General features: G+C 38.0%; 1 protein-coding gene and 1 pseudogene across 1 annotated transcript; both read right to left on the reverse strand.

The window, feature by feature from the left end:
* LOC109489260 overlaps positions 1 to 3,671 on the reverse strand; it is a 138,455-nt pseudogene extending 134,784 nt beyond the window's left edge.
* Positions 1,534 to 14,042, reverse strand: TNFSF18 (TNF superfamily member 18). The gene is made up of 3 exons (XM_034666749.1): positions 13,874 to 14,042; positions 6,648 to 6,678; positions 1,534 to 4,060 (listed from the first exon to the last, which is right to left on the reverse strand). The coding sequence occupies exons 1-3, from the start codon at positions 14,015 to 14,017 to the stop codon at positions 3,714 to 3,716; spliced, it is 522 nt and encodes a 173-aa protein (XP_034522640.1). The 5' UTR covers positions 14,018 to 14,042; the 3' UTR covers positions 1,534 to 3,713.
* Between the last annotated feature and the right edge of the window lie 1,822 nt (positions 14,043 to 15,864).

The following is a 15,864-nucleotide window of genomic DNA, read 5'->3' on the forward strand; positions in this document are numbered from 1 at the left end:
GTGTGTTAAAACAATTTTTTTTTTTTGGATGAAACAACTCTATTTCCTTCATGCTTCTCTAATTTTCCTTGATTTTCAAGTAATTAAAAGCAGTGTTTTATGTTCATTTGTAATAATGTTCTTAAGCCTAACTTTTCTGAATAACTTTCCTCTCCCTCTGCCGTTGTATTAAGCTCTTATTTTATTTCTCGTGTGATGAGAGTTTGGAGCTTTTTATATTTCTGCATATTATCATAGGTCTCTCTGATCCCTTTTTGACATATGAGAGTATGACTGGTTATTAAAGTGGATTCTACCTGATTCAGTTTCAACTCAGGCATAATATGACTGAACTAAGATATCAAAGTGAGAGTAAGACTGTTGCCCCCACCAATATGCAGAATTTACAAAAGGAATGAAGGTAAGCCCCTTTCCTCTGATACTCTTTGACACAATAGCTGGATCAAGGACATAAAGTGAGGGCAGAGGGGTAAGAAGGAGAGTTTGTGATAACATTTATAAAGACAAAGGTGTGGCCATGCTGTGAGTCCCCACCCACTCCATTTACAGGAGGAATGGGGAGCAATGAAACTTTCTAACCTTAAGCCTGGTAGGAGGACTTCAAGGGAACCCCTAAAAGAGCTTTCAAGTGTATTTCTTGCAATTGGGAGATACAAAGAACTAGTGCCTGACTCCCACCAGAGAAAGCAAAAGTTGACCTCAAGCTAGAGTTTGACCCCACCCCGCAAATCTGTTGGGAAAAGAAAGGCCAACTCCTTGGTAGTGGAAATGGGAGAATCTTGCTGAATGGTACTCTCTGTAGGTGCAAAGCATGTGTACAGGTTTCTTGTGGATAGATGTGGGACTCACAAGAGAGTCGTGACCCATAGAGTGACTTTGCCAGGGTCACTAGTGACCCCCAAAATAGAGATGCATCCTATCAGATCCAGAAAAGTGTATGTACCAAGGTATCCTTTAAACTTCTACCTGAAGGTAATCCTCAGACTCCTCACCCATAGTTGATCAGGTTTTTGTTTCTCCTTCTCACATAAAAGTTTTTTAAAATGTCCTCACCCCCACCAATGAAATTGCTTCTTTAAGATCAAACACAAAAAAACAGTAATTTCATCTCCAAGATGAACAGATATACTTCATTTAAGGAGTTAATTTGCCCCATCAAATGCTCAAAACTGCACTACTTTTCAATTAACTGCCATCTTCAGAAGCAGAGACTTAACCCACAGTGATATTCCATACTCTAGATAAGTTTTGATGGGCAAAATGGAAGGTTAAAAAAAAAAAACAGTATAAGAGGGGTTGGTGACTGCTTTCTTGAAGAGGATGAGTGAGGTGGAGTTGAGGAGGTGGGTGGAAGACAGAATATGAAACTGTCTGACTAACTCATCAGAAATTGGGACAGCTTATAATCAAAAGCTAATTGCATCCAGCTCTCACTTTTGCCTAACGCTAGCCAAGCAAGTGTTTCATGTGGGCAAGGTTTTCTCTGATGCCCCTTCAAGTTCTCAACATCACTGACTCTAAAGTGATAACCCACAGATAAGTCAGCTACAGACCACTTACCGATATACATTTATTATAGGTTTTGACTATCTGAAGAGAAAAGGAAACAGAGTATACATGAAAATGAAGGCTAAAATTACAACACCAGGAAAATTCAAAGTTCATCTGTTGGTAGCCCTCGCTCTGGCTGCAGCTGCTGAGATCACTCTTGCCCTGAGAAATCATGGCCATGTGGGACTTTTGCTGGGAGTATGACGATTTCACTCTCTCCCTTGCCTGCCTTGATTGTCCCAGGAATGAGACAGGAGCAGAGGGGAGTCATTAAGAAGGAGAGTTTTACAAACAGTAGTGTGCCAGTGAACAGGATCTCCAAAAGGAAAATCCCTAATTTGTAGTGCTGCCAATGTCCATGGTATAAATAGTCCTACCATGGCCAATTTTAAGGATGACTATAATTAATAACCAGATTGCAAATTTTTGAAAATTTAACAATTAGCTGTCATGAGCTTAGTGCCAGTGCACTCCAGCACACTGCTGCTGATAGCTCAACAACAGTCAATAACAAGAAGTTTCCATAAATATATGTGATATAACTTTAATTTCCTGAGAAAATATGCAGATGAAAGAGAAGCAGGGTATCTAGGTCTTTGGCCAGTATAGCTACTTAGCAGATGTTTTTTAAAAAAAGACTGAGAGACATCTTGGCCTCAGATTTACTCTGCTCCCCAGCAATTTTTGTTACATACAATACAAATATTTTTAAATTAACTTTATATGTAATACTATTAATTAACATAATATAGCTTTTTACAAATATCCATAAATATTTTAAATTGGGTGATCATGTAATCATATTACAAACCTTTCAACAAGAACCACAAATAGCTAATTAATCTAACAGAGTCTAAAAACTTTAGCAGGCTATCATTGAATTGAATGGTATTCATTATTTTTAGAAGTTAACACGTTTGACCAAGACAGGCTCTTTCAAATGAGGAAGGAGATTTAGTGAGAGTAAGCCCTGAGCAACACCCTTGTGCTCCCTGCTTCAAGCAGGGAAAGGAAAAGTAGTTTGTTAAGGAAGGAGAGTAGGTTGTAGTTTTATTCTACCCTCCTTGAGCTGAAAGGGAATGCATCTCTTGATAATTAAATCTGCTAAGCTGATAGACTTAACATCATAGCTGAAATACTAGCAGTAAAGCCGAGATAGTATGATTCACTGGGGAAGCCCACTGGGCCTATCAATCATTAGTCCTATAGGTTGAGGCAAGTTACCTATGTTCTAGATGCCTTCATATTTTCATTGTTTAAATTGTGCCAAAAACACCTGCCCCATTCACTTCATAGAGCTGCTCTGTGATATATGAAAGCAATTTGCAAACTGTGGAAAGCCAGCTAAAAATATGAAATTATTATATGACATAATACGGTATGGATACCAATTTCTAGGGTTTAATTTTATGATTACTAATGATTAGTCTTTCTTTACTACTGAGAACATTTAGACACACATCAACAGCTTCTCTTGAACCCTATGTCAAGGTTCAGAATGAGTCCTTTGACCAGCTGGTGTTTTAAAGCATTCTGCATCCTGAATGTGATAAAATCAAGGGAAATTCCCAAGTAAAGTGCATTCCATTCTATACCATCTGTGCCTTTGCCCCAATAGTCCTCTAGAGTATTCTCTGTCTTCTTAACATCATCACATCTAAAGTGGGGTATTGATGGCATATCTGTGGCCACCCTCCCAGTCTGGCTACTTTTAATAGGAGGGCCTCAAAAGACAGGAGCATGGGAAGAATAAAGTGAAGCAGCCCAAGAATATGAGAACAAGGCCGGGCCAATGCCCTGGATCTTTTTTTGCATACCAGGTAAGGCTCCCAGGGCAATAAGACAATTTTTCCACACCCAAGGATTCACGAATTAGATACAGACTCTTTGAGAAGCTTCTTTCCTTGAGCCACCCACAGTCATTTATCATGTTAGTAAAGTGTCTTTGCTGACCCAGTGTCAGAGGTGAAGTAATGTCTCTGGCCTGTCGTCTGAGTCTCTTTTGGATAAGCTTGAGAGATGAAAACTCACATGCAGACGGGTTCTATTTGTGTTGATTTATATACTCAGACAAACTGCAGGTGTTGGAAATCTGCCCCCTCCAACACACTCACCGGCATCTCTGCATGTGCTAAAGGCGATAAGGAGGCCAGATCGAAACTCTAGGAGTTGTACTGAGGATTTGCTAGCAATAAGATCCCCCAGTATGTATTATTTTTTAGAACCTGATGGTCAGAGTTGTATATCAAGTCTAGTATATCTCCAGCATGGAATTCATAAGTCCCTCCTACATTTTGAATTCTAGAGTTGTTTGTTAGAGCTTGTATGATGTCTTCATTTTTACGTAGCCGCACCTCAAAAGGAGCTGGTTCCTTGTAGGTTGTATTGGGAGCCACTTGTCCATAAATTAGATACAAGCCATTCTGAAGTATCTCCAGTTTCTCATCAGCTGTCTTATTCACACAAGGAAGCTTAGGACACGTCATTTGCCATTTTAAAGGGAATGGTCCTGTAAGAAATTTACAAAGTAGAAAAAAAAAGGAAAACATAGTTATTTATTTCATTCCCTTCCTGATTATAGTTCTTTCCCACTTACAAGTTGTTTCTTTACCTAGTCTATATTAGTTCTCTCCAACCACAATTTTAATATTTTAAGTATCTATTTCTTGTTTTAGAGAAATTGCAAGTCCTCGGTTTATCTTGGAGAGCTCTAAAGAAATGGATTTAGAATAGAAAAATGGGTTAAGTTTTAGGTGCCATTGCATCTCTTGTCAGTCAATATTTGTGAAAGGAACTAAAGAAGAAGAAAGGGAGAGAGGAATCGTACACCAGGATTGCGATAACCAAAGCTGGCAGTCCAGGATGCATATTCATGCTTTGCTATGTAAATACTATTTACTGTGTATCATTTTATGGAGACCTTCCTCATTGTCTACATAAAATAGTGCTCTCCTGCCACTCTCCCCTTTATCCTGTTTTTTTTTTCATCGTAGAAGTTGTGTCACCATCTAACATATTATAAATTAAGTTGCTCATTTCTTTATTGTTTATATTATACCCACTTGAATATAACATCTTTGAGGACAAGCGCATCTCTATTTTGTTCATTGCTCTATCTTCAGCACCTAAAAGAGTTCCTGGAATCTGATGTGTGCTCAATAAATATTTCTTGATTGAATGATACATCCATGTTCCTGAATTAGGTGCATTATGTCTAAATTATGGCTCCTCTCTTTAGTTTATGGGTGTATACCCAAGATCTACTTGGGATATCATGGTAAATTCATGAGTTTATAAATGGAAATTATTTGAATTTTTAGATATAAAAATTTAAATTTTTAAATGTTTAAATATAAGTATCCCTAGTTTAAAACTGTCACAGGGAATGGAGAAAGAGTCAAGACTTGGTCACTTATTTTCATAGGAATATGTGGAATTTACATATTTTCCTAATGTTAATTGTTTTTGCATAGTAGTGTGATTTCAGAGCCCCAGGGACTCTCTTAATCATTCAAAAATACCTGTTTGGCCCATTCTCTAATTTCCATAATTTTTTTATGAGGGCAAAGCCTTTATCTCATAATTAGAAAGAAATCTTGTTAAGAAAGCAACCCAGAAGAGATCACACATTGACTTACATTGTTATTTATATATAAATGATTGATTATAAGGCTGTGAGGGTAGATTCTGAAGGAGAATGGAGGAAAGATCAGTAGAGCAAGAAGCAAAGTCTCTTTGTATCTCCAAAGAGCCCAAAGCCCAGCAATTTCTTCCTGCTTTACACATAATACATAATAGACTATAGATGAGTCACCAGGAAAAAGTATCACTGGTTCTGAAAGAATAGGAGCCACTGACAGACTTGAGGCCACTTAGCAGCACTTGAGATTCTTGACATTTTATCACCTCAAGAAGGAATTTCAAACATATCATGATTTCCACTCCATTTACTAGAAAAACAAAAATAAATTACAAAGACAGAGACAAGAAGTAAAAAGAGATCCCCTAATTCCCACAAGCCAGGGAAGCCCGGCATTTTAAATTGTATAGGAAAACAAGGATTGTAGTTAACTTTAAAAACTTCTCCTCTCAGCTGAAAAATGTGTGTGTGTGGCCTGAAATATGTAAACAATCCAAATGTATTTATTTTCAATTTATTTTATTTTTTTTTTATTATGTTATGTTAGTCACCGTACAGTACATCCTTAGTTTTTGATGTAGTGTTCCATGATTCATTGTTTGCGTATAACACCCAGTGTTCCATGCAATACATGCCCTCCTTAATACCCATCACTGGGCTAGCCCATCTCCCCATCCCCCTCCCCCTAAAACCCTCAGTTTGTTTCTTGGAGTCCCTAGTCTCTCATGGTTCGTCTCCCCCTCTGTTTCCCTCCCCCCTTCATTTTTCCCTTCCTTCTCCTAATCATCTCCCTGCTATGCCTTATGTTCCACAAATAAGTGAAATCATATGATAATTGTCTTTCTCTGCTTGGTTTATTTCACTTAGCATAATCCCCTCCGGTTCATTTTGTATGTATTCTAAGAAATACGCTAAGACTCAGTGTACCTGTAAACTTTAATGTGTTTTCTTAGTACATACCAGCTCACTCATTCTAAGGGAAAGTGGCTCAGAAGCTGAAAGGATGGGAGAAGCACAAAGGAAGTGGCCATTTCCCTGGCTTTCTTTCCTGTTCTATATATTTGGAGACAAAAATGTCACCCTACACACACTCTACTGAGCACCAGCAATATGTGAACTGTGAGAAGAACTTTGAGTTTGTCAGAGGGAAAGGTTGTAGAAATTTGAAACTTGTGCTTATTAAAACACAAAATTAGAGGTGGATTCCCGGATTTCAGGTTCCTGGCCCTGTAACAGTGATGCATATTCCTGCCCAGAGATGTGACCTTGAATGTAAGTTTCATCGAGGCATGGACTTGACTGTCTGGTTTACCTCTGAAGTCTCAGCTCCTAGACAACTGCTTGGCACATGGTAAGCTGTTATAAATAGTAGTCGAAAAATGAATAAAGATGGGCTTCCTTCTTGTATTAAATACTAAGAAAAGTAAAAAGGAGGTATGCAAGAGAGGTTACTCACCAAATTTAGCTATGCAGGGCTCACTGGCAGTCTATAGGGGAAGAAAAAGAGGAATTGGTCAGGAGGATGACAGTGTCACAGCCTTCTTGATTGGTTTATTTAGAGCTTCAGATCCTGAAGCAAACTTCTTTTCCCTAGCCATATTAAAAAATCCTTCCCTCCACCTTGTCTTGCTTGTTTCAGCTTTCCTTTGCAGATGGCTGGCTCTGTCCTTTCCCTTTCATTACCTAACTGCCTTTATGGGTCTTCTAGACAAAAGTTAAGGTCTCATTCTATCCACCTAATTTCTACCCACAGGACAACTATTTGATCTTGGACTATCCTCCTCTTGGGTTTTAGAAATTATCTATAAACAGTAGTCTCCACACCCAAGTCACTACACAAGGTGATCCATTGGCATGTGGAAAGAAAATAATAGAATTTCTAGTTAAGTTTATTTTTATTTTTAATAATATTGAATTAAACTACAGAAATATTCACAATGCAGACTGGTAAAGCCACCCTTATTTAATATTCAGACATCACACCGTTTACAGTAACTGAGATACCCTGAGGAGACTAGTTTCAAACTGTTGCAACATACCACAGTTTACTTGCTACAAGAAGCCATCAGTGTGGTTAATTCTATAAATACTGGTATTTAAAGGGCTTTAAAATACTTAGTAAAATAAGGTATAACCACAAAAAATTTTTTTGTACCATGTAAAGTTCATTGGTTTCTTTTAAGAGACTGTTTGAACTTAAAGATATTGCACATTTTTCTTTTATGGGATTTCTTTGGCTGCTGTGGTAGGAATAAAGCAAAGAGAGACCAGGGCAAAAGCAGTGAGACCAGCCAAAAGATCACTGTAATCATCTAGGCAAGAAAGCATGGTGCTTCTGACCAAAGTGCTGGCTATCCTGACGTGGATATGGGATGAGAAAATGAGAAGACAAAAGATGACACCAAGATATTGGGCATCGGTAATTGAAAAAAAAAAAGTTGTTAATCACTGAAATGAGCAAGTTTTAAGAGGAGTAAATTGAGAGGAAAGAATCATGAGTTCCCTTTTGGACATATCAAGTTTATGACTGATACTTATTACATACCCAGGTGGACTCAAGTGTCAGGTAGGCAGTTGGACCTATGAGGATGAAATTTAAGGAGTTCTGATGATATAAATTTTGGAATCTTTTTAAGGCATGAGACTGTGTGAGATTGTCAAGGCCGTGAGGATAGAGAGGAGCGTTGGAACACTGCAATGTTTAGAGGTCAGGGAATGAGGAAGAAACACCAAAGGAGAACACCAAAGGACACTAATAAAGAAAGGCCAGTGAGTCAGAAGGGAAACCTGAAGAGTGTGATGTTGGAAACGAAGGGAAGAAAGTATTTCAGGGAGACATGATCAGCTGTATCAAATGCGGTCGATGGGTCGAGTGAGAAGAGGGCAGTGAATTAACTGGTGGATTTGACAGCATGGTAGTCATTGGGGATTTTGGCAAAAGTAGTTTCTGTGATGTGGTGAGGACAGAACCTTAATTAGAATAGATTTAAGGTTAAATGAGAAAAGAAAATTTGGGGGAATTTTGCTGTAAGGGAAAATGGAAAAATTAAGTGGAGCCTGGATGGGGATGAGAAGTCAAAGAAATGTTTTGATTTTGTTGTTTTTCCTAGTCTTTGGTTCTGTTTTAACATGAAAGAACAACATGGTTATCTGTTGCCATTTGATGGGAATGTTCCAGTAAAGGGAGGAGGTGTGTGAAATAGAATGTAAGAGCTAGGAGATAAATTGTTGGAGCAATCAATGTCCTTGAGTAGGTAAGAGGGGACAGAATCTGGTTCACAGGTGGCCTTAGATAGGTGCATGAACAATTCATGCACAGTGACAAGAGGGAAACAGTCTATGTGGACAAAATTGCAGGTAAGTGGTAGATATGATGGGGAGCTTTGGAACTTCTTTCCTGCCTACTTCTATTTTTCTTGTAGAACTTGGAGGCAAGGTTTTCAAGTGGGAAAGAGAATGGGGAAAAGATATTGCACATTTTAAACAGAAGTCAAAGGAATAAAATAGTCCAGTAGAGGAGAGTGGAGAAATATAGGTTATGACAGTCAAAATCATGAATCAAAGTAAATTAACTAGGAATATAACCTTCAAATTATTGTGTCACAAAGTGTTAAACTAACGTTAAGAAAATAAAAGGAACACATTTATTAAATTACTAAAATATTGTCTTGGTTATATTAGAAATGTTTATGTGATATTAACATGTAAGATATAATATTTTGGTAAAAGCAAAATAGTTTTGCACTGTGAATAAACTATATGAAGCATGTCATTCTGTTCATCCTTATAAATTTCCATTTTGTATATCTTTTTATTATACATAGTATTAGCACTTATATCTAACATAATAAATTAGCATATATGGTGGGATTATATTAAAAATATTTTGTTGATAAGAATATGTGGTCCAGGGGCGCCTGGGTGGCAGAGCGGTTGGGCGTCTGCCTTCGGCTCAGGGCGTGATCCCGGCGTTATGGGATCGAGCCCCACATCAGGCTCCTTTGCTATGAGCCTGCTTCTTCCTCTCCCACTCCCCCTGCTTGTGTTCCTTCTCTCACTGGCTGTCTCTATCTCTGTCTTATAAATAAAATAAAATAAAAATCTTAAAAAAAAAAAAGAATATGTGGTCCATATATACAATGGAATATTACTCAGCCATCAGAAAGGATGCTTACCCAACATTTGCATCAACATGGACGGGACTGGAGGAGATTATGCTAAGTGAAATAAGTCAAGCAGAGAAAGACAATGACCATATGGTTTCACTTATTTGTGGAACATAAGGCATAGCAGGGAGATCATTAGGAGAAGGAAGGGAAAAATGAAGGGGAGAAAACAGAGAGGGAGACGAACCGTGAGAGACTATGGACTCTGGGAAACAAACTGAGGATTTTAGAGGGGAGGGGGTGGGGGATGGGCTAGGCCGGTGATGGGTATTAAGGAGGGCACGTATTGCATGGAGCACTGGGTGTTATACGCAAACAATGAATCATGGAACACTACATCAAAAACTAATGATGTACTGTAAGGAGGTGCAATCATAAAGTTTGGATATGATTGTTCTTGCTCTTGCAATTATTTCATCCTCTTTTTGGGGTATCTTAGAAGAAGTGCTGAAATTCAATTTAGTTTGATCCATGATAGGCATGTGATAGTTTCCCTTATCTTCAGTTTTCTCATTTATAAAATGGGAGACATAATAACACCTAGCTCACTGAGGGTGCTTATTGGGCAATGTAATATTTGTTAAGACAGATCTGGTCCTGCTCATTAAATATTAACTGTTTCGATAATGATGCTGATTATAATGAAGAACTGAACAAAACATCAATCACCTATATTCCCAACTAGCATTTTAAGCAAGAGAAACATACAATTTATAGTCCTTGCCTCTTAGGCAGTTTATAATCTTTCTAGAAAGACATGATTACACACATGAGGCAATTGGGTAACAATCTAAATATAAATGAGTGCCAGAATATTTGGCACAAATAACATCTGTGGTGTCTACTATTATGCATAGAGAGTGTGTAGAGAAACCTAAGGCCACAGACAAATTAATTGCCAGAGACAGAAATCCTAGATACTGTGCTTGGGCTGCCTTAATGTCTACTTAGAACTACAGAAACCACCACTGACATCTTCTGTTGCCACAAATGAAAATCTGTCTAATCACAAAAATCATCTATTTGGCAGCAAGGTATAGTGTTTAGCTGAGGAAATGAAATAGATGAGCAAGGAATATCTGCTTTATTAAAAGTCTTTTTAAATTTAGCCTCATTATGATTTCAGTAATAATTATGCAAATTTTAATCACTGCAATCTGTGTACATAGCAGAACCTGCTATGGGTCAGGCACTATATTGTCTCATTAACCCTTACTGCATGTCTATGGGATAAGAACTAGCATGCCCATTTGCAGATGAGGAAGTGCGTCTGAGAGGGATTAAGTAACTAGCCCAACGTCATGCAGCTGCTAAAAGGCTATGCTGAGATCCAAACAGCCTGTCTGATTCAAAAGTGTTACCCTTACTACTGCGTGAGGGCAGTTTCTATTTATAATTCTGTTTGGAAGGAGTAAATATCCATTTATAAAGAAGTATATGGGATTTTCCATTTAATTTAATTCATTTTTGCTTAGAAGGAGCAATTGCTCTTGTAACCCCATTATGATTTAAGCCCAGATTTAAATGCTTGGATTCAAATGGCCAAAACAGTAATTCTTTCCCCAGACCAACCCTATTCAGATCATCATTTGGAAATAGACTCTATTCTGCTTTTAAGTACAAGCACAACTTCCCCTTTTGGAAGCATCCTTCATTTCATTGAAGGAGGGGACTCTTCTGAACATTTTTTGGGGGAAGGCTGTTTGTTTGTTTGTTTGTTTGTTTGTTTGTTTGTTTAGAGGCAACCTCTGTGAGGTTATTTTCACTGAGGGGTAGACCAACTCCGTGGGTTCATAGCCAGTCCTTTCAGCTGAACATCTTTTGAAAGATGGGGGGATGGGTGGGGGGAGAAAAAAATTCTCCCAAGGAAATTTCTGTTGGTCTAGAAGGAGCCAATCTTCCAGAGTGGAGACCAAAAAAAAAAAAAAAAAAAAAAAAAAAAAAAAAAAAAAAAAATCAAAAACAAAAACAAAACCCCAAAAACCAAAACAAATAAAAACAAAAACACAGAACAAAACAAAACAAAACACAAAACCCTCCGAGGTTCATGCGTATTGTGAGAAGGTGGAAGCAACTCATAATGACTCACCATCTGCTAGCCACACAGCCCTCCTTTCCTAAGATACTTATTTGTGGCCAATAAGGAAAGGGAAGTGCAGGCAAGTGAAAGGTGAGTTCATACTGCATGGCGTCAGCCAGGCCACTGGCTTTTCCTATAGGAAATAAGCCTTTATGACATCCAATCAGGACAATATCGTGAAAACCTTTAAAATTTCCCCAAATTTGAAATAAATTCTGGGATATGTCTTTAGAGGCAGAACCTTTCTTTGAGAAGATGCACTTTGTCTAGGAGAGAGAATCAGAGCTCAAACACATGGGATTGGTCAAGTTCAATTCTGGCAAGAGTTATCTTAGGTGCCTCTGGCATTATTAGACTTCCCCTTTCCCTTTGCAAGAGCCACTGTGTTCCTTTGAGAAGGACATTTCCAGCCTCTTCTCTACTGGTTCCCCAGATAATATCTATAACATATTTTACATTCTTCAGGGAAATCTGGCTAAAACTTGAGGTGGCTTTAGAGGGATAAAGTCTTCCAAAGTTAAGCTATTGCTATTCTCACCCTTCCTTTTCTTCACAAATCAAAACACTCAGAATTTCTGACAATTCTTTTCTTTCTGCTCAAAGCTTCACTGCTCCAGAAAGTTCAGACTTCTGCCTGATACATTCCTGGAGAGAGTGGGGGTATGATTAGAAAGGCCTCTGTTGGGGCACCAGGGTGACTCAGTCATTAAGTGTCTGCCTTCAGCTCAGGGCGTGATCCCAGCATTCTGGGATCAAGCCCCGCATCAGGCTCCTCTGCTAGGAGCTTGCTTCTTCCTCTCCCACTGCCCCTGCTTGTGTTCCCTCTCTCGCTGGCTGTCTCTCTCTCTCTGTCAGATAAATAAATAAAAAGAAAGAAGAAAGAAAGAAAGAAAGAAAGAAAGAAAGAAAGAAGGAAGGAAAGAAAGAAAGAAAGAAAGAAAGAAAGAAAGAAAGAAAGAAAGAAAAAAAAAAAGAAGGCCTCTGTTGTATATCCTTATGTACAGTTAGGGAATACAGATTAAAAGTTTACTGTGTGGAAATGTGACCAAAGCTACACTTCCCCTACCTAAATTAATACCAGCAACTACCATGTACTTCCTCCTGCATCTTTTCTCACTTGCTTTTAAATATCTTAAGTAGTAGAAGCATATCTTTGGAGCTTATACTGGCTGATCCCCTTAGAAAAATATTTCTGCAGGTGCTAATTTCATATCATAGCCCTTTCTTAGATAGGCATATACTACCTTATTCTCTCAGAGGCTCAGAATCTTCAGATGTACCCCCCAAAGAGGCTAAATCCTAAATTAAATAAAGCATTCCTCGTTTTCTTTTTGGTCAGTGCTATGTAGTCAATAGTTGGAAAAACTTCTAAGAAGAACCCAATATATCTTCATTTCCTATACTAGACCCACAACTTGGATTGGAGCTCAATGGGAGATTCCTGATAAGCATCAGGGGCTTCCCAAATAGGAATGTGCTTCCTCCTTCCTCCATGAAGCCTTCCCTGATCATTCTAGCCCAAAGTCATTGTCCCCTATTTTGAATTCCTAAAGCATTTATGTTCTATACTACCCTTAGATAAATTATTAATCACTGTATTTTATAGCTAGAAGAGGCACTGTAATGAACAAATTCATTCTCCAACTACCATTTTTCAGATGAAGAAACTGAGAACCAGAAAGATTAAATGTCTGTCTTAAGTTTATACGGTTAGGGAGACCTAGAACCAGAATCCAGATCTTACTCCTAGTTCAGTGCCATTTCCTTCCACAAAGATGCACTAACCACCTGTCACTTACCTTATTCTCTCTTCCATTATCTTCTTATATCTTTTCCCTCAGTAAGACTATAGCTTACATCCCATTCCTTGAAGGCAAGCATATGTTTTTTACCTTTATTTCACCAAGAGGGTTTAACAGAGTTCCAGAAAGGGAGAAAATATTCCAAGGCATCTATCAACTGACTGATTTAATTAAGTGATTCTATCTAACCCAGTTATGCAGCTAACGTTTAGCATTTTCTAATACCTTTCATTTCAAAACATTTAGATAAGCCTCAAAAGCCATGTGCCATGACAAAATTGAAATTCTTTTTGCATTATCTGTACCCACATATCTCTTCCAACTAGCTCTAGCAATACTGAGTGACAATGATTTAAAAAGACTTACAAAAGGGGCGCCTGGGTGGCAGAGCGGTTAAGCGACTGCCTTCGGCTCAGGGCGTGATCCCGGCGTTATGGGATCGAGCCCCACGTCAGGCTCCTCCGCTGTGAGCCTGCTTCTTCCTCTCCCACTCCCCCTGCTTGTGTTCCCTCTCTCGCTGGCTGTCTCTATCTCTGTCGAATAAAAAAAAAATTTTAAAAAAAAAAAAAAAAAAAAAAAAAAAAAAAGACTTACAAAAGAAAGGCAGCAATTTTAGGTACTATTGTCTCCTTACCTTGAGTGGAAGAAAAGTAAGAATTAGTGTACTGAAGGAGCAAAGCAACAGCAAAGGAACTATTGTTGAGTAGAGGAACCATTGCTTCCAGGATGGTCTGGGTGTCCCTTGAGGACTTGAATGGCTTAAAGGCATATCTTCCATGTGGCTCAAACTCGTTCTCTGCAGGAATAAGAGCTCTGGAAAGCAGAAATTCACAAGTGATGGTCCAGTGATGCAACTAGTCAGTTTTGTGGTATGGTAATTAGCAGTGGGTGTAATAGGCGGGGTTTTCCTTTTGATTCTGTGTGTTGGAAAATGATACTTTTGGGCTAAGTGATGACTCTCATTTGGCACAAGACCAAATGCACTGGAAGGAACAGAGGGCTAGAAGCCAACACACAGAGAGAGGATGAAAAAAACCAACACAAGGAATATTCAGAAGAAAAAAAAGTTCTTTTCTGAATCATGAGGAAGTATAGTAGCATTACAAATTATTTTCAGATAAGAAAATTACTTTTATAAGAAGAAATAAAGTTCAAGATCAAGCCCTTTCATGCTCTAGATATCATGCATGTGTAAGGCAGGGATTGGGGAGGTAGGGAGGCTAGGGTCCATGTTTTGGAAAAAGAAAGTTTCATCAATTTCTAGGATATAAAATATGCTCATTCTGAAATAGTCTCTAGAAAAACTGCTGCATTACCAGAATTTCATTTTAAAAGAATATAAATACAACAAGCTCAGTTTTATCATATCTCATCATTATAAAACCCTGAAAATTCTATGCTGGCATCAAATAAAGTTATCATACAAAAGGATATTTTCCTACACTAGCACATGATGGGAGCTTATACTCTACTCCGAAATACTCGAGTTTCTTCCTCGCACCAAAAATGCTGATTTACTACAAAACTGAGGAAGTCCTTGGTTCTCTGTACCTGTTTTTCCATCTGTTAAATGGAATATTTACCTTTTTTTTTTACAGAATGCCAGCATCATGTACTAGAAAGAACATGGATTTTAAAATCATTCAGACCTGAAAGGAGAGCCTGGCACTGCCTAGCTCTTACCTGGCCTTCAGCATGATACTTGACTTCTTTGTTTCCTTACTTTTAAAATTGAGAAAATTTCCACTTCATAAAGCTTGAGAATTAAATAAATATGAAAAATCTGGTTTATATCAGATGTTCCATAAGTGTTTATCTCTTTTCCCTTCTTAGACAATAAAGATTGAATCCATCATAAAATCCTAGAAAATAATGACTTAAAAGAAATATTTATGGTGGGGCATTATTCAACTGAAGTTCATTTAAATAAAAGTTTAAATGAAAATATTTTGAAGAAATTTTTTTTGAATCTGGGAGAATCAAATTTTTTTAATTGGGGGGAAAAGGCTTAAAGATTTAAAATCCTCATTTATAGAAGAGGAAGCTAAAGATGACAGAGGTTGTGTGGTGGGTCACAGTGGAGTGGGAACCTGAGCTAAAGAATACTAACCATCTTCTAACCTAGTCTTAGTATCACACTATTTGTAGCAATATTTCTGCCTGTATTGTCACATTTTAGTGGCCTTATTTTACCTTGATCAATAAACTGTCTCTGAAAAAGAGTCCGGAGTCAGACAGGAATAATATTTCAGTATAAAGGGTTTCTGTGACTCTGTACTAGATGTTGGGATGCCGAGATGAGTAACAGACTGACCCTAGAAGAACCATATGTTGTACCTAGAACTCCTGTACTCATATCATGTCTGTAATGCACATGCACACGCACAGAATTTAAAATTGAGCCCTGAAGATTTAGACTCCTGCTTCTTTGAACTGCTCCCTCTCCTGTCTCCTTTCCACATTTTAGATGGAAATGCCTCTGCTTACTCACTTCAGTAAACATTTATTCAAATGAGGAACTGTTCCAAATAAAATCCAGTTCCTCCTTCTGCCCTTAACCAAGGTTGGGCTCTGTTATATCCTCATTAATTCGTCTAACTTAATGAAAGTATCTTAAGAAAGATA

This window comes from Ailuropoda melanoleuca, chromosome 8, assembly GCF_002007445.2.
Source record: "Ailuropoda melanoleuca isolate Jingjing chromosome 8, ASM200744v2, whole genome shotgun sequence".
NCBI lineage: Eukaryota > Metazoa > Chordata > Mammalia > Carnivora > Ursidae > Ailuropoda > Ailuropoda melanoleuca.